Source organism: Telmatherina bonti, assembly GCF_933228915.1.
Source record: "Telmatherina bonti genome assembly, chromosome: 18".
Classification (NCBI taxonomy): domain Eukaryota; kingdom Metazoa; phylum Chordata; class Actinopteri; order Atheriniformes; family Telmatherinidae; genus Telmatherina; species Telmatherina bonti.
Genome location: NC_136616.1, coordinates 25,983,671 through 26,003,577, shown reverse-complemented (window position 1 = coordinate 26,003,577; position 19,907 = coordinate 25,983,671). Strand labels below are relative to the sequence as shown.

The window sequence follows — 19,907 nt, the reverse complement described above, 5'->3', positions numbered from 1 at the left end:
TCTGTTGATATGCACATCGACACATCATTGATGTGCAGGTCCTCACTTGTGAAACATCCAGACCTGTTGAGCAAAAGAGGGTGTGTATGTCAGAGTGCATGTGTGTGCAAGTAAGAGTAGAAAACCTAAGCAAGTCAGTACACCGTCAGTAGATCCATGTGACACACAAACAACTCCTAGCGACAAATATTCACTGTTGATTAGCGTAAATGTGTCAGTGTGTGATCAGGAAATTAAGTGAGATATGCGTTTTGTTGCATTGTTGTGTATCCGAGCACATGACGTGGCGCGCATGTCTGTGTGAAGGTCAGTCATCTCTGAAATCACATTCCTAACATATTTCAGCCCTCTGCTCAGTTTGCATGTGTGTAGCTGTGGGTTTCAGTGTGTAATATTTAGCTAGTCATGGCAGCTGTAGCCCTCCATTCATCTGTCTGTGTAAGGCTCAAGTGAAGCTCTCCCCATTCATCACTGCAGACTCAGCTGCAGGCTCACTGCAGCGCCAAATGAGTCTGGGTGAGTTTTCCAGGAAGCATGCTGTGATGAAGTGCTATCATTTACTTTAATTTACTGAGTTTGGTTTTTTTTTTGGACATCAAAACTGCCATCAGCTTTCTTTGTTCCCTTCTGCCTTGGCTTTATGATTGCCTACACTTCCCAGAATGCTATCCCAGCAGAAGTTGCATTTCCACAAAAAAAAAAAACCCTTTGCTGCCATGCATTCTGGTCTGATCAGTGGTTTTGATTCAAAGGAAGTGAAAAAGAAACTTGTGCTGTTATGAATCAGATATCGGAACTCTGGTGCAGGTTTGCTGAATACTGCTTGATAGAAATGGAATCATTTTATTTTATTAGTTCTGATCTGAAGTGGTGAAAAGACATAATTAATGGTGCTTTAAACTCAGACTGAACATAAAACCAAACAACTGCATATCAGCTGCGCTAATGAAGATTGTGAGACATCAATAAAAGGTTCAGAAGAATGATTAAATAATTGGGGTGCAATGTTCTGGTAAAAAGGTTTTAAGTTAGATACAGTAAGGAAACAAATGCAAAAAATAAAACTGCATGTCAACATGTTTGTGTAACTTAAAATGAATTAAAATTAAAAAAAAAAAAAAAAAGACAACCGCTTCCAGTAAATTATCCAAAAAACGATTCTTAATTTAAAAAAAAGACAAATACAAATATGCATCCTCTATTTTGATGACAAAATCTGCAACTACATATTACAGGGAGCAAGCAATGTTTCAAGATAAAATTAAAGTTAATTCACACAAACTTGTGCAAAGATTAATTTAATCCACAGTTCAATACAAAACTATTTTCATTTATGTTAAAAAAAAAAAAAAAAAAAAAGTAACATGATTAACTGCAAGGCTGTTTGGTTAAAAACTGAATGAGCACATTTTCAGATAAAGTCCGCATTCAGTGTAAAAACAGTTGAACCATTTCACTTTTACCTTTTGCAGTATTTGTATTATTTAAAAAAATTAAGTACACCCTTACTTTTTGCGTAACTCCACCCACTACCTAATTTTGAAAAATGGCAGAAGCAACAAGTATGTGGGAGTGAGGTCTGGGAGTGTATCAGGGTGTGGATAGTTGGAAGGTTGTGGATACACATGCAGAAATGACTGAATCTCAAACAGCAGCTCAGCAGCTACGAGCAAGATGGAAAGCAATAGATTCACAACGCACCTACGCCACAGAGATTCTTTAAGGTGGAAGACTTTTCCCTTCCAGAATCCCCCCAGCTACAAAACGCAGTGCTGGAGGAACATGGGGGTTCGTGGTTTCTGCACAAATCTGTCTCTAGCCACAGCATCCGCTAGCCAGAGGCTGTAGCTATTGTGCAAGGCAGTGACACTTCCCTGTGGGGACTCGGTAGACCTCAGTTCTAGGGCTTGACTCTATTCTTTATTCACTTGTTGATTTTATTCACGTTGGTCTTTTTCTGTCCAAATTGCATCCATGTGACAGAAATTTTCTCTCTTTCATGAGCAAGCTCATTAGTTTTGGTTGGCTGGTCATCTTTTAGTGAATTAGCCTGCTCTGAAACGTGTCTGCTACGGTCTTTCTCCATGTTTGTTTATATATTGCAGTGTGCATGTCGTCAAGCGCATTTTGATGTAAAATCGTCTGTAAAGCACCTTATTGTAAAGTAAACAATAGAGCCTCATATGAAATGATAGACATTTTCTATCGTCCAAATATATATCGTCATATCGCCACGTCCTATTTAGTTCAGTAGCAATTGTTGCCTAAAAGAAAATGCAAATACATGTACCATTAAACCCCTAAATATCAAATTAGCTTTCAGATTTCTTTTGCAATTACAGCTATCAATAAAAGCAGCAGAAGGGAATATCTGATTATTTACTTCAGAACATCAAAATGATTAAATATTTAAGTTGCATATTCATTTGTGTTTGTTTAAGTCTGTTTATATTTTTACACACGCAAGGTGCCCCAAGTTTAACTTCACTGAAGACACAAAATTCCCATGAAACATGGATGTTATCTGTAGAAATCTTTCATCCAGATCTATGAGGGTTTGCAGCAGAGAATGTCTGCTACTCTACAGCAGCCTTATCGCCTCAACATGGTCTGAGACAGGTTTAACAAGGATAAAATCAGTTTTATTGCTGCCACGCTGCTTCTGAATCTGCTAGATTTAGCTTTTCCATCTTAACATTTAGTGACAACCAGTGAAACTCTTCATATTGATGATTTTTTTTGTTAGTTTATTTTTATTTGTAGTCTGAAAAATTGTAGGTCAAAACAAAAGCAAAAGCAAAATAAGCATATTAAAACATTTTAAACAACTTCTTTCCTCCACTTGCTGCCAAAGCACTTCCAACCAGCAGAGGAATGGACTTCATAAGACCCCCTCAAGGTGGATTTTACAAGTTTAGAGGTGGGACCTGTTTTTCCAGCACATGCCACAGATGCTGGATCGGATTGAGAAAGGGGCATGTGAGGGCTGGAACGACACGTTTCACTCTTTGTTCTGTCCCTCAAACTGTTCTTGTACACTTTTGAAGTGTAGCAAGCTTAAAGAGACCACTGTGATCAGGAAATCCAGCTGCGAAGGGGTGTGCATGGTCTGCAGCAATGTTTAGGTAGGTGTGACATGTCAAAGTAACGTTTATATGAAAGCTAAGACTCCAGTTATCCCAGTGGGTGCTTTTGCTGGTGCACAGAGGTCAGCGTGGGCATGTGTCTTTGCAGCTCCATACACAGCAAGCCGTAGGGCTTCTTTCATCACTTTTTTGCGGTATTTGAGTTTCTTTAGTTCTAACAATCAAAGTTAAACTGTTTGTTTACTGCTCATCTAACACACCTCTCACACTGGCGGAAGAAAACGTTTTTACCCATCAGCCACTTTAATGATGAGGCTATCGACTTCACAAATGTGACACTGCTACTAGATGATTATTTTTCATCCAAATAATAGGGATTAATTAAATATATTGTTTCAATTCAGCCCTGTGATGGACTGGGGACCTGTCCAGAGTGTACCCTGCCTCTCGCCTGCAAATTGCTGGGATAGGCTCCAGCTTCCCCACAACCCTGAATTGGATTAAGTAGTTCAGAAAATAGCTGGATGGATGTCTCAATTCACTTCTAATGCAACTATTATTCTATAAGCCTAGTAATGCTACTTTACAGGTTCCCAGGAGCAGGTGTTAGAAGGTAATTTTTTTTTTTTTTTTTTTTTTTTTTTTTTTAACCCTATAGGGAAAAATGAATCATTTTGCTATTAGAACCTCAAAATGAAAAATTATCCCCATAAACTCTGACAGAAAAGACAAAAAGAAAAAAAGAAAGAAAATGAGCTTTGCAGAGGATTGTTCTGAGTGCTTCCATGTTAAAATGATTAAATACAGATAACTTACCTTAAAGTGGAAAAAAACAAACTAAAAAAACTGGGAAAATGGCTAAAATAATTCTAGCAAACATTGAAGAGAATTGAGAAGAATAAAAACAAATACTTTTTACAGTGTCACATATGACGACATGCTTCCCCAGTTTTAAACTTGTGGTTTTGTGTCGGTTTAATCCTTTCATGCATGAATTAATAAAATACAATGCTACATTTTCTTAAATACAGTATTTTACCTCTACAGACTTATGCAATAATACTTTTCTTTGTTTATTAGTGTTATTTAGAATTTATCATGAATCATTTTAATGTTTTCTATAAAATATTTATAAAATAATATATAATAATTATGTAAATCTTGTGTAAAATATAGCTGCATCATTTTCTTTTCCTATTTATTGCAAAGGCAAACTTGTGTAATCACATTATGTTCAAATATATCATATTTATTTATTCTCCAGTGAGTGGAAACATATTGGATGACTCACTGACATCATCTAAAGTGGTTTATTTACAAAAAATACCAAGATATGCAAGAAAAAGCTTGTAAATAGGTGTTCACTATACGGCCACTATGCATGAACGGGTTAATGAAGTTGACTTTAAGCGAAGCAGGCAGGTAGATTTTGGCGACTTTCCACAAAGATAACATTTCCTCTGCATCCTGTCACAGTGCTAAGCTAAAAAGAGCTAGCCTCAGCCTTGCCTTTTGATGTTCCAGCACTTGTGTGCAAAAGTGATTTGATCCTGTACTGATTATTAGGTCAGCTTATGTGAACGCACTGAAACAAGCCCAGAAAGCGTTGATCTGTTATGATTAAAGCCTCATGAACTATCTCCTTTCCTTCCTTCATTTCTTTGATTGACTTTCTACTTCCCTTCCTCCCTCCCCCCTGGCAGCCTTTTCCATTCATTTTCTAATGATTAGAAAAATATGAAAGAGCAACTAAACAATCAGGACAGCACCACTCCTTTCCTGTGACGTGTCCAAGTGTTCATTTCAAAAGGTCACCACTGCTAAATATGTTTCAAATGGCCAATTATTGCTGCTATCAAATGGCACATGATGACGGCATATTGAAAACTGATCCCCATGAGCGCTTGCATGTGCACACCAACATAGACGGTAGTGGACAGCACGCGCCCCCACCCAATGCCACTTGGCTGCAATCCAATCAGCCAATCAGTGCAGAGGAGAAATGGAGAGAAGGTCTTGACGAGAGACTTTAAAGGACACAGAAACAGCAGAAAAGCAGAACAAAGAGAGCTTCAAACTGTTTTATGGCTCCAATGGGAGAGTTGGCAAGGTGTTTAGAGAAGGAGAGAGAGAGACACTTAATACTCCTGAGAAGCATGGGACAACTTTATAACGCTGTCATCTCATTACAAATCCTTTGTGTATATCAACTGGATCTCACTCTTCAACTTTTTCTCTTCTTTTTTTAATCCATTTCTCCGATGTGTCATATTTTGGACTGTTTAAAGAGCAAAAACTAAATCTAAATTATTAATAAAAGCAAGAATGTTAACATTTGCATTCTACACTCAGCAGTGATTTATAATGTGATTTATTGTACAATCAGCATGGAGACAATGATTTTCTTACTTCTTATAAGAATATAAAAAAACTCAAGAGAAAGAACAAAAACACAAGAAAATAAAGTCAGTCTGAATGTAAAATGATCCCTTATGGAGAATAAAAGCAAGAAGGCATCAATAAAATTAGCATGTGCACAACACACTCATAACCATATGTCTCAAAGCGCAAATAAATAAAGTTGAACTAAACACACACAGAAACTTTCACATAGAGCTTTCAGTTATCATAAATCTTTGGTAAAATAAAAACAAAGATCAGTGACGAGATCTTGCGACACAAACCCTCATGTGCACCCAGCAGCACATGGACACGCAAGTATGCAACATGAAAAAAGGATGAAACATGAAGAATAGGCTGAAAGAAAGAAAAACTGTGTGTGCATCGTCTAGCGAAAAGCAGCTTATCAGTTGCTTTTACCAAGTTGTTGTAGCTTAAACTACAGCTAGCATACAGTTAGCCTAGCCTAAGAAGCCCTAGCTGTTGGTTTCTGGGCTACAAATAAGCCAAAAAAATATCAAATAAAAGGCACAAAACAATCACAGTTAAATATTCTTTTTTTCTTCTTCTTCTTTTAGTTTTTATGAACGATGATCAGACTTTGATATGAGGAATATCTACATCTATTCCATTTAATGAATGGAGGATATTCTTATATTCAGATTTTATGACCGTTCCTCATACATGTCTCATACATCACATTTGTCCTATGTGCCTACATTTTGGCATTTTTACTGCTGTGTGAAAGTTTTTATCTGAGTAAACAAACCAGCTTTGTTACAGCTTGTCAAACAGGCTCTAAAAAAAACACCGGTAGAAGAAATAGACCTACTGTCAACCTTTTTATTTATGAACAGTTTATTCAGATATTCGCATAAATCATAGGGGCTGCATATAAATTAAAATATTGGTCAATTATTCATTTGAATATTTTTAAGCTTTCAGCAGCAAAACAGAATTAAACAAAGATTTGTACAAAGAATTGTTGTTTTTTCGGCATTCACTGTTTTCACTGTTTATTCAGCTGTAAGATTGCTACAACAATGCCCACCATTGACTGTGTTTATATGGAGCTTTTCTAGTCTTGATGACCACTAAGTGCTTCATAAAAGATCACTTCACACACATAAACATGCAGGGCCACTCACTTTGTGTATTTTCTTTATCATAAACTCATTATGGGCAACGTGTGGTTTAATCTTTCCCCCAAACACACTTCAAAATGTGAACTAAAGAAGCCAAACTTCACAACAATTAATGGATGACCCCTTTCTTCAGCTGAACCACAGAGTCTATCAGAGCACGAAACAGAAAACTATGATGATCTTATGAGTTTAAAAGAAGAGCAACATATTAACAAGCCTACTGATCTATATCAGTGTTTTAACAGCTGAAACACAATGTGTAAACATCCAAATATTATTTAAAACACCTGAACTCGGCATGCACCATTACAGCAACACAAATGGAGGAGAGGCTTTTAATTAAGTATCATTCAAGTTTAGTTGTCTAAAAACTGACATTTTTTCCTCATTATGCCGTAATCGTTTGCAGATCCTAACTATTATATTTATTATTACAGTGTCAAACTTTTGTAGACAAATGACTAATGATTAATGATTAATGACAACTGAAACTATGTAAATAAAATCCTGTATTAAATGGTATAATTAAATAAATTTGCATGCAGACATACACAAATGATACACAGACACACACAAATGGTAGAGAAAACACAAGTCACACATCCACACAGTAACTCGTGCAGCGTACAGGAAGCGTCTGCTTTGACAATAGATTTGATACCACGCAATGTCTCACTTCTCCATGCAGATCAACAAACTCGGGTTTAGAGATCTGTGTATGTGTGTGTTCCTTATCTCTGTGTGTGTGTGTGTGCGTGTGTGTGTGTGTGTGTGTGTGTGTGTGTGTGCATCAGCGTGTCTCTGCAAGTTAAATTGAAGATTCCTCTCCAAAGAGAGAATATTCACAGAAAAAACATGCAACCAAGTAAAGAAAGCAAAAGAGAGGAAAGGAAACTGTCGTATTATCAGCAGCCACACTTAACTTCCCCTGAAAACTGCTGTGTGGGTTCACAAGTGACCACCAGTGTGTTGCGTAAGCCCTTCACTCTAAGTTAATTCCTTGGGGATGTCTGACTCGAGCCAGAGAGCTAATCTTTATTGGATCTCTACCTATACCTGCCAACAATCTTTAACAATTCAGCCGGCTCATTATGGGCATTAACACACACACACACACACACGACTAAAAGCCTTACAACTGTAAGAAGCTGCAAACCATTTATTTTTTAGGATATTGGTTACACTTCCCACCAGGGAGGCTGCACCTATACAAACATTATTTCAGTCTTTTCAGTTCAGAAATGCAGAAATAATCTAAATGTTGTAATTGTTTTTCATCATCAAAGAAGAAAATCAGTATTAAGATGATAAATAAAAAGACGCAAATCTAAACTGCAACAGCCTAATCCATCTAGAGGCTATCACCGACTTGTCGTGTTAGATTTAAGCAGCTCAGATCGCTTTCACACCTCTAGGTTGTTTCCTAAAATCACATGACATGTGACACATTACACACTGAAGTACGTTTCCTCGGTTCGTTCAAGGTATTTCAAATCAACTCCACACCACAGCAGGCCAAGCTGGAGGTCTGTTACATCCCCGGGGGCAAAATATCTGAAGGCACAGGTGCTACTGACGTCCCCAGGATGCTGCTGTGGGTTAAAAGGAATTGAAGATAGAAAGACTGACAGAAGGGGAGATAGGCATGCCAGAAAAATCATTAATGGGAAATCTGGTGGAGGAGAAGTAGGCGGAGGGAAGAGGGGGCAACAAAATTCCCCAGCACCTCACATGTCCCCGTCTGTGCAACTTCCTGCCCACTTTCCCACGCCCAAAGAGAGAATGAGGGAGATTAGAAATGTTGTTGCAAGAAATTAAGGAGCAATAACTCTTATAGAGGAGGGTCCACATAGGAAAATTGATGTACTGATGAGGAATGAAGCAGCAGATAGCAGGGGATGAAGAAGGGAAGAAAAAAAAGGTGAATTTGGGAAAGAGGGAATATAGATGGTGAGTTGGAAGGCAAAGAAAGCAAAACGTAGAACAGAGCAGGAGGAAATGTCATCCTTCAGTTTATATTAGAAGAACAGCTTTTGCCTTGTCTATGTGATAGCTACCAGCTGCCCTGAGACGGAGAGACGTGGACAGGGAAATGTGGGAGGAAAAGACCAATGAAAGGTGAATCAGAAGCATAAAACAAAAGGCCAAGCACTAAAGTGATAAAGAAAGCCAAAGCAAAACAGATTGACTGCAAGGATTAGCTGCTGTGCCAGGTGTAGTTTCACTCCGTGGCAGGTGAGGCTTTATGCAGCCAAACTAAACTATGTCAAATCTCCCCCCGTTCATTAGCCTTTTTTTATTAGAAAGTACATTTTTACAAACAAACACCACAACATGCCCAGTTTGACTAGGTGGAGAGATCAGTTTTTACACTGTGTTATTTGTCTTTATCTGAACAAATGCGTGTCCAAAATATGAGCAAAAATTATAATACAATTCAACCTCTGACAGCACAATCCACAAAAAACAACACAATTTTGTACAAACACTTATAAACATACAACCCACTGAGAGAAAGAATGTGACGAGGCTGTTTTTTTTCTGCCTGATGTGCTCTGTCACATGATGTCCCTTTTGTTAGGTTTAGATCCTCTACATGTCACTGCTGTTCCTCTTTGGTAATTGCAAACCATGGAAAAACTCAGTGTCACATCTGTGTGTTTACACAATTATCAATATGTAGAATCAGTTATGACCATGTTGTTTAGTAAAGCGGTGTGTTTCATGCCTGCTCTCCCTTACCGACATAGCCCACTGGCAGCAGATTAACTTCCATCTCCATGTGCTGCCTCTGTACTAGGGCTGGGCAATATATCGAATATACTCGATATATCGTGGCTAGTCGCCTGTGCGAATATAGAAAATGCCTATATTCGTCATATTCGAGTATCCTGTTGTCACGCAGTTGTTTTTAGCTGTGGGTGGGGTTTCCTCCCTCCTCCTCGACTCTGCACCGCTTTGCACAGAGAGTTAAAGCAAGCGCACCTCGTTACATACATAACGTGAGCTACGTGCTACGTCATGAGAGACAGCGTGTAGACACTTTCTCGCTAAATTTGGTGACTTTTTGTGAAAAGCGACTAGCGACAAATCTAGCGACTTTTACTGGAGTTATTGGAGACTTTCCTGGAGTTTTGGCGACTGACTTTGAAGCACATATTGTAAAGTTATTGTCAGAATGAGAGTCTCTCCCCGTCCTAAAGCACTCAGTCGCTCCAGCTGCAGCTGCAGCCAGTCAGAGGAGCAGAGAGGACACCTGCACGACTCCACCCACAGCCACAATGAACAGCCAAATCCGCCACTGATCCCGCTCTGGATTACAGAGTGGGACGTAAATTACAAAGTTTTTCACGTCACGCAAAAATAATTAATTCTATTTGATTACATTCACAGCCTCTGTCATTTACTCACCTCATCCACTGTGTGTGTGACACAAGCATATTTATCTAGCTCGTCATGTCTCTAGAAAGTACAGAAAGGAGTGGGAATCAAATCCTGAATTAAAAACTGTCTGAAGCCGTTTATTGGAGACAATACGAGGACATTCTGCCTGTATTATAAGAGATTTCTACGCTAAACTCTGCGATTAAAATACACGACAACTCAAAAACGTATCCATAAAGCAAAGCCTTATAATAGTTCATCATTTGAAAAGTCCCCCCCCCCCCCCCCCAGAGCACGTTTTTTCATATGTTGCATTTATTACATCATGCAAAGGCACTTTATTTCGTTTTAAAATGACATGTTTCTGCCACTGCTTTAACTGTTCAATAAATACGGTTTTGATCAGTTTGCTTCATTACAATTTCATCTTTTTGGCATGAATGTTTAAAATCTGCATATCTTAATGCAGTATGAACAATTATGTTTTAATGGAGACACAAAATCATCTTACTGATGTGCTTGTATGCACCAAAGCATTAATTCAAGGCTAAGGTAAATATCGAGATATGTATCGTTTATCGTGACATGCCATAAAAATATCGGGATATTACTAAAAGGTCATATCGCCCAGCTCTACTCTGTACTGTCATACATTACAGCATAGTTCAAACTGTGAAGCACAGCCCTGACTTAGCAAAAATGAATCAGGTATATGTGAACATTGCCAAAGTATTTCTAGACAGATGCGGATGCTTTCTGAGAGTGTTGAAGACAAATATGTATTGGAGCTGGCTGTGATTGCTTGTTGGTGGTACCTAAAGTCACTTCTTATCATTTCTACAATCAATGAATTAAAATTGATTCAACATTATTTTACAGAACTTCTTTTTTGAATTCTAATCCTTTTTTTTTTTGGTACATTTAGATATGAGAAAACACTGGATTGTAAGGGCAGATGCTCCTGATAAGGGGAACTGCAGTTAAAATCCCTTCAGATAAAAGGACTTGGAGCATTCATTATGGATCTAGATTGCAAATAAATAAGGGTTGTTTTCTAAATATTTTCTTGATTTTGCTGTTAATATGTCTTATATTTTATAACTTGTGCATTTCTTAAGAAACACTTTTTAATTCAATGCATCTACTTGCTGGTTTGAATGGATTAAAGACCAGTTGAACCAACCATATCAACTCTTTCACCCATGTCCATCTCAACCTTTGCCTCAATTCTAACCTGACCCGCAGGAGCATCCATTAAATAGTCAAAACAGCTTCTTTGGAACATAACTGCAAAGAGGAAAAGTAGGAGGAAGGTTTGGTTAGAGATCACAAAGAGGACTGACTGCAAGATTAACAGGAAATTGTAAGCATATATGTGTGGATTGGGCTCTTGTGTAAGGCATGGCCACTGGCATGCACTTTGTGTTCACAATATAGCCTCAGCTGGAGTCAACCCAATGACCTGCACTCAAAATGCTGAGGAATCTCACTTATAAAACTGGATGCCAAAGGATCTTAAGGTCAGGAGTTAAGAGAAGATCATAAACTAGCTTTGACTGAAATCAGTAGACAAATGAGAGAACTCTTCTTAGACCGCATAAAAACTACAGGAAATTCTGCAGCACATTGGTCATCAAAAGGACTTCTGTCAAAAGCAGGTCTGTTCTGGGTTCCTCCTGAACACAAGCTGGCTAGTGCATGTTTCCCACCTTTATTAAAGTCGCCATTTGCAATAACCCCATTTGTCAAATGTATCCCTCATTTGCAACCCGCTCAGTCCATGCTTGCAAAAGCCAGGAGAGACCGTATTTGAATCACACGAGTGTGGTTGCTCATTGGTTAGATAAAAATGGGCTTGTTGGTGTGAAAATTCACTAATAATCATGATTGGGCAGATTTTAAAGAAAGGATATCGAATGAAAAGGAAAAGAAACCCAGTGCAGACTGGTGCATGGTGGGATTTGTCTCCTCATAGCTGTAGTGTGTGCATGTATCCAATCAAATCCTAATTTACAACACACTTTTCATACATTAAAAAAGTTACAAAAAGTCCTTTGCACATTTAAAAGCAGCCCAACCACCTTGCCATCCCCCCACCTTCCCAGACAGTTTGTTATCGCTACTGACTCAAGAGTTATGGGAACTGAAGGCTCTGACTGGACACACACACACACACACACACACACACACACACACACACACACAATTTAGAGTTCTTGGAAGATGCCTCTCCAAACATTATGTAAAGATGAAGGAAGGGAGATAACAGACAAATAGATAGAAAAAGGATCCCGGGAGGGAACGTGGATGAGTGAGAGATATGAAAGACAAGAAAAGTGTTCAAGGAAAGTGTCAACACAGAGACAGTGGTAACATGAAGTATTGAAAAAACAGAGGAAAGAGCTGGGATATTTAAAGAAAAACAAAGGTTAAACAAAGCGGTGCTGAAGGAGAGGGTGATATGAAACAGGTGGATGTAAGATGGGACGATGGATGAAAACCTGAGAAAAGGTACAAACGATGCAAAGCAAGGTGGCAACACAAAGTGGATAAAGAAGAACTCTTATGTAAGATGTTTAAAAGAAAAACTGCGAGGATGACAGCAGGCGATCCAAATAGAGTCAGATAAGAATAAAAAGTGGTTCATAAAGATGATGATGGATGAAACGTGAACTGGCTGGAACGTGCACCACCACGCAGTGCATGGGCCAACTTTTACAGCTCTGCACGAGGGTTGCACGCTGTTGGAAAAAACAGGCACTGCAATTTTTTCCTAACCCTGCAACATATATTGCAATTTGAAGAAATAGAAGAATTTTTAACAGATGACTTGAATAAAACTTAAAGTTCTGACATCTTGATGAGCTGCTCTGATCGTAATTTCTTTCATCAACGTTACAAACATGGACGTATGCGTGCAGCTCTACTCACAAATGTTAAGATTAATTACCAAATGTAGAAATCAGCATAAAGTTCAATATATTTGTTGATAATAAGAAGTGTGTGTGTGGGGCACGTCCTCTGTAGCTCGTAACATCCATCAGTGTGAAGACATGAAGAACCATTGTTGTGCATCTTCATGTGACTATAATTGCAACCAAACTGAGAACGTTATTAAACTTGGGGTTTTTTTTTTTTATCTATTTAGTTACTTCAGGGGCGATTCTAGGATCAGAGGTTTAGGGGTGTTCAGAATCCAGGGAGCTGCTTGGCCAGGCAAGATTATTATTGGATTTTTATTCATTCATTAGTCTAATGAAGGGTCATAGGGAAGCTGGAGGCTTTCTTTTTATCTTTGGGTGAAAGGCAGGGTACAACCTGGACAGCTTGCCAGTCCATCGCAGGGCCACAAAGAGACAAACACTCACACCAGTTAACCTGACATGCATGTTTTTGGATGGTGGGAGGAAGCCGGAGTACCCGGAGAGAACCCACGCATACATGGGGAAACATGCCAACTCCACACAAAACGGCCCCAGCCGAGGGCCGAACCAGCAGCCTTCTTGCTGTGAGGCCACAGTGCTAACCACTATACCACCATGCAGCCCTATTGGATCTTTAGATTATTAAAATATTATTACTAATTAATATTACTACTAATTACTAATATTAATACTTTTTAACCAAGTAGTGTATAGTTTCTACACTTTTATAGTTTGTTTGGTTTGTTTCTTTATTTTATAAAACGCATACACTAAAAGAAAAGAAAAAAAAAAAAAAACAACTCAAGATTTTAGGGCTGCTTTGCTTCAGTCTAGTGGGGCTTCAGCACTCCCAAAAACTGGCCAAAAAATGCCTATGGTTTACTTGGTGACAAAGCAGAAACTAATTTTCTGATCAACAATTAAATAAAAATTTTTGTCATTGAAATATTTTACATTACCTGTGGAGCTTGAGGCCATAGAGAGTATGTACCGTGTCCTCAGACACTCAAATCCCCAGAGGCTGAACTTTAAACCACATGAAGCAGGTTGCCCTCAATAAAATGCAATGTCACCTTTATAGTAGAGGTTATATTTTCTCAACTTGTAATGGCTTCTGACTTCCTGGGGTTGCAGACTTTTGAGTGCTCTTGCTTGACTTTGCTGAGATTATGAAAACAATGTTGATTGACAGCCTGAGTCAGAAAGTATCTTGCAGATATGTTTGGTGGAAGTTTCTGTCATCTAACAAGAACAGCAGAGAAGCCAAAATAAAAACTGCGCTTGAGAATATTTTGGGTGCCGCTATTCAGAGAAATGGGTTCCATCCAGAATACCCTTGTCATCCATGTGAAAGTGTATTAACTGTTCTCATTAATAATCTCTGGATATCTGTGTTGCTGTGTCCTCTTTCCTCTGAGCTCTGCCTGGAAACCTCCTGGGGAGCCACAGGACTGAATTATAGCTTCACTCTGGGATCGCTGAAATGATTACACAGTCACTCTAAAAGATTCAGGTGTGTCTATTTTGAAGTTGGATTAGCAAAAAGGAGCTTTGCGAGACCAAAGAAAGAAGATGAAGCAGACCATCACATTGTTTTTCTGTTTTTTTTTCTAAGTGTCAATATTTTCCGATCCAGATTTTAAACCTGCATCACTCAAGAAGCTTGTGAGGTTTACAGAGCAGACCTGGTTGCACTGGCTGAAGTTTTACTATGAGGCTCTCAACAGTAAAATTTGCCACAATACAGGCAAAAAGAAATTATCTCACGGAAAGAGCTGGAATATTTAAGTAAATTAACGTAAAATAACGGCCTGCCTCTGACGTTTATGTCAACATCCCAACACTACCCTGTAATTAGCCTCAGTTGTCCAGATGTTTTGAGGTCTATTTTCATCAGTTGTGGTTGTGACTGTCACCAAGCTTCATTCCCACTACTGAAATAGGAATAAATGCCACAAGTCAACCTAGTCATGCCCACATTAATGTTGATGAGAAGTAGCAGTCATAGAAGTGACAAGCATTGTAACAGGCAGTGAAGTGGCACCGACTCTGAATGGATGCCAGAAAGCGTTTTTACTTTGACAGTTGGAGATGTTTAGAAAGATTTGCAGACAAGTCAGGCTTAACTTTTTGTATGAATGCTGTTCACACATGCACTTTCAAAAGTTTTCTAAAAGTTAAAATGAGAGATTTTGTAAGAAATTTAAGGGAAAGGGTGCAGGGTTGCATCTGTAGGTAGGTAGGACAATATATGGAGAGTGTGGTTTGGAAATAACTTTTCTTCACTGCATCTTAAAAATGAATAAAATTTCCTGATTATTGTTTTAGTGTAATTGAAGATATCTAATGAAATATGATCAGGTAATGAGCAACATATTGGCCTGCAGAAAAAAATATGATTTAGTAAATCTTACCAAGATGCAGTCTTGCTTCCTTACAGAACATGCTCATCTGCTGAATGTTTGGCTACTTTACATGTGAACTGGGTCCAAAACTCCAGAAAAGTCCTGAGCAAATGCTACAAACATTTACATTGTCAAAACAGAAAATCTTCAAAAATTTCCCCGATGAAGTTGCATGCTCAAAAGCAGTTTTATGAGCATTTGTGTTGAGACAGTACTATTAGATTGTTATCACAGGAAGCACAAGAAATGCCACAGATGTTTTTCAAAACCACATTTAGAGGTGCAGTAGACAGTGATCTGATTTAAAGCCACAGCACAAATAATATGACACTGAAGGAAGTTGCATTGTGAGAAATGTAGTCACCAGGTTTAAAACTGCGTTTGACTTGACTCAGAGGTCAGAAGTTGAAACAGGGAATGACGTCACAACAGAGTTGTGCATGTTAACTTGGAAACTGGGGAAAACAAACATGGACGCTTCTAAGATCCCTGCTGTTTAGCTTGAGATTTCAGAAGCTAACATGTCAGCAACAGTTCCTAATGTTAGCAGAGAGACTACATCCATTGCTTTTATTTAGTCATTTTACTTAATCTCAGTGTAGAAGTTACAAAACGCTACCTTTAATTTACAGTTAAACAAGTACATTTAGACATACTCTTGGTTTCATTCAGTCTTGTTTTGTTGGGCAGCCATCTCTACTAGTAAACTCGGGGTAGGTGGGTCTGCTCCCACTTACCCCAAACAGATTTCTGACTTCAGAGAGCATTCACGTTGAGTTTCTGACTTTCAAGTACAAACTGAATGCAGCAGGATTAAAACAGAACAGAAAAAAAACATGTAAAAAATCATGATATCGCTGGGTTGTGCAGTTTTGATTCACTTATTTTTTTTAAATTTCCATAGCAACATATTTAAGACATATTTTGATTTTTAAAGTCCCTTTCTACTGAATATTAATTTAAGTATCTAAAGTAAAAAAACAATATAAAAACTTAGATATAATAATAGACTATAGAAAAGATGGACAAAGCTTCTATGACATCACCTATAGGGTCTGAAAAGCTGAATTTAAGCTCATTGGGCGGTTCCAACCATTACCATCTTGGCAGCATCACGCATACTATCGCTCCCAGAAAGTAAAGAGGTAGAGCTGAGAGCTGAGGGCTGTGAGTGTGGAGGTGAATGATTGACATCCATCAGACTCTGACCCGTTCGTAGCTAAGAGCTAACTCGCACCCAGAAGAAGCTAATGGGAGTTACCCAGCTAATGGAGGTAGGGGAGCTAAAGATAAGTCGCTTTGTCAGCAGGCTAAAAACCACAGTTCTTGCAGATGGATGTCAGGGATCCAGGCTTTAAACATGTTCAGTTCTGTAGGGAAATTGGCCTTTTTAACATTGGAGTCTATGGAGATTGACTCCCTGAAGCCAGCCCATTGCACAGGGGTATCCGAAGGGTTTTTGTTGTTTGCCAGCACCAACACACCTGATTCCAACCAAATAGATCCAACAGCCTTTTGTCAACCTATTAATTTATTTTGATCAGAAGTGTTGGAGCATGAAAACAACAAAATCCTGCAGGTAATTGGCCCTCGAGGACTGGAGTTTGACACCTGTCCCCTAGTGGAGGAGGGGAAAATTGTAATTTTTGTCACTTCTGCATTAGCTTCACAATTATCGCTTGGATTTAACAACCATGGTACTTTGGGGAAGCCTTAGTTAAAATTTGTCAAATTTAGTGAGCAGATAAGATTTGTTGAATTTTTCTTCAGAGTGAAAAACTGAAAGAAAAAAAATTGCAGCTTAGTTTCATTTCAGCTGAAATCGTGGCATTCCTCAGATGCATACTAGATGTATCATATAAGACACTTGCTGTTTGATAAACTCAAATCAAAAGTTATATGGTCCACTTTACCTAAAAAACTGAGAGGATAATGTTCAACCATTGTTTTTTTTTAATCATTTCTCATATCCCAATATCAAAATCTGGCTTTTCAATTTGTAATTTGTAAAGTCAGAATTTGGGAATTCTCCAGGCAACAGAGAAATGATAGGATTTCATCTGCCTTCCTTTGCAAGTGGATAAAATATCTCAAAGTACCAGCTGTATACAAGTGAACAACAAAAAAAAAATATTTAGCAAACAGAAACAAAATAGCCAAATAAGTTATTTGCTTACCAAAGTAGACTTATCTTCATTTACTGTGTGCTAATGTGAGCTCATCTGTGAGGAAATGTATTCTAAACATTTAATAATATGTTTAAAAGGTTATTAAGCATAATCTGTGTCTACATCTACATGTATCTCACAGCTTTAGGAGAGATCTCAAATAAGTCCACCCCAGATAGGAGAAGGGGGACACTGAGTGGATTACTGAACTAAACCTAGCTACTATGAAGAGAGGTGTAAAGACTTGGCTGAAAAGGAAGTTAACACTGTATCCCTGTGGTATTTTCACCATGGTCTGTCAAAAACATTTCATTAAGAGCTCAGGAAATTGTGTCAGCTTGTGGAAGACAACGGCTTAGTACCTCACTTCTTAAGTTCTGCATTTGCAGTTCAAATGCAAGTATCACCTCTGTACAACAGCTTTACCATCTTGATGAGAAGGATCCATAGCTGACAGTCTGAATCTTTGCAAAACAGTGTCACAGCTGCACCTCAGGCGACAAATGGCCTATTATCTCAATCACACACATTCACGTGTGTGCAGACACATGCACAAGTAAGACATCAGGATAAAATGAGTATTTAAAGCTTTTTTTAATATGTGAATGCGTGAACACATGCTGACAAACGTGCACACAGAAAGGGTGACGTGTGCTTTGGCCCAGATATGTATACTCCTATACATGTGCACACAGTTCACATCACACAGACACAACACAGTGACAATACTTGCGATCAAAAGACCATTTCGTTCATGCCTTTAGGATAAACAGCCAGATGAGTGGTCGACACAAGACATTTCATGTACAGCAGAGGTCAAGGAAAGACCTGTCACAAATATTACACTATTGCATGTCTGCAAAACCATAAACTCACAAAAAATCATTTCCATTATTATCAACACAAACACAGCAGCAAGAAACTTAGAAATGTGATATTTTACTCATTTTGTTGTGATTATATACCACTCATTTTTTTTTATAAATCAATGGATTTAACATGCTGTATCTCTCAAAAGACATTGTTGCAGATACATTTTGCTTTCATGCTAACCAAAAAACATGAACCCCTGTAATTTGGAAGACGCTCTCTGCTGGAATTGTCACAAAGCTGAGTACGCTCACTAATCTAAACAAATGCAACAGAACTAACATTATATTATTGTCAGAAATAAATGAGTATGACGGTATCTTGCGTCAGCTAAATGTTGAAAAATCTAATATTGCTTCAGTAATGAGCAAACAAATGGCTGACCAAAGAATTGGAAGGGACTATGGATGTGCAGGAGTACTGATGGAGTGAGAGAAATCAGGACTGATAAGACCACAAAGACAACAGGGAGGAGACGAAACAGGACACAAATAAAACCACGACAAATTGATGAAAGTCATTTTGGTTGAACTAATGGACTGAGGAAAACCACAATAAGAAGCTCTGAGATGAAGAAGGAAGGAAGAGCTATTAAGAAGGACAAAATATCTGGATGAAATGGGTTTGTAGCCATACAGCGGTGTTAAAGTGAACAAGTACGTGTTTTACTCAATTTAGCACTTATGTTGGTACATTAAGAATCCGACGTAGTTTGCTTTATAGTGGCTCATTTCTATACTGGCTCATTTCCGTTACTTTATGTGCCTTTTTGTGGGTTCTTTGTAAGATGTGCACTAGTCCATTTGGTTCAAACAGTTGTGCATGTTTCCTTTTTCTGTGCTTCTTACCAGGTTGGCCCCTCCAGTCCAGTAGAGGAAGAATCCATCTGGGTCAACTTTCAGGGTTACCAGAGTGGGGGGACCACTGTTGGGCTCCTAGATGGCAACAGAAATAGAGATTTTAGAAGGATGAACGCAGGGTATCCATCTCACATCGCACAGCTGCCACAAAACATCCCGACAGCTCAGGATTACAAGCAGAAGGCAGGGTAAATATAGCACTTCGAGGATGTTTCGCCTTAGTTTTACAACTGGGGACATCATTTCTGATTGTGAGTTAACACAATCAGATAATTACAAAAGCAGGGATGTTTGGCTGAAATTGTACTGAGTGATTTAACCTGATTGTGCATTAACAACTATCAGTTGGATATAAATCCCATCATCTGCCACAGTTTTGCTTCATAAATAAGTTTCCACCTCTCACCTGCTTGATTTTCTTACCAATAAACCAGGCAATGATTGTTGGCAGCGTTATCTCAAGCAAGATACTTGACCTGACAGATAATATATCCTGCAAATGTTTTTTAAAAGCAGCATTTAATCTAACATATTGGAGAAAGAAATTGGTTGCCTTATTTAATGCAACTGTCTGAGAGTTTTAGATGTTTTAGCTCATCACTCTGTAAGACTCAGTGAAATGAATCATAGAAAATACAGTTACAGAGTTGGATGTTCATCTGACT

The 19,907-nt window shown here is 38.4% G+C and overlaps 1 protein-coding gene across 1 annotated transcript in view; it reads right to left on the bottom strand.

Annotated features, from left to right (window-relative positions):
• The window catches only part of plcb3 (phospholipase C, beta 3 (phosphatidylinositol-specific)), a gene marked incomplete at both ends in the record, with an annotated part of 60,996 nt that overhangs the window by 22,735 nt on the left and 18,354 nt on the right, over positions 1 to 19,907 (bottom strand). Inside the window, one exon of the mRNA XM_079257803.1 lies at positions 19,231 to 19,317. Coding sequence (XP_079113929.1) covers positions 19,231 to 19,317 — 87 coding nt within the window. The remainder of the gene's footprint in view (positions 1 to 19,230; positions 19,318 to 19,907) is intronic.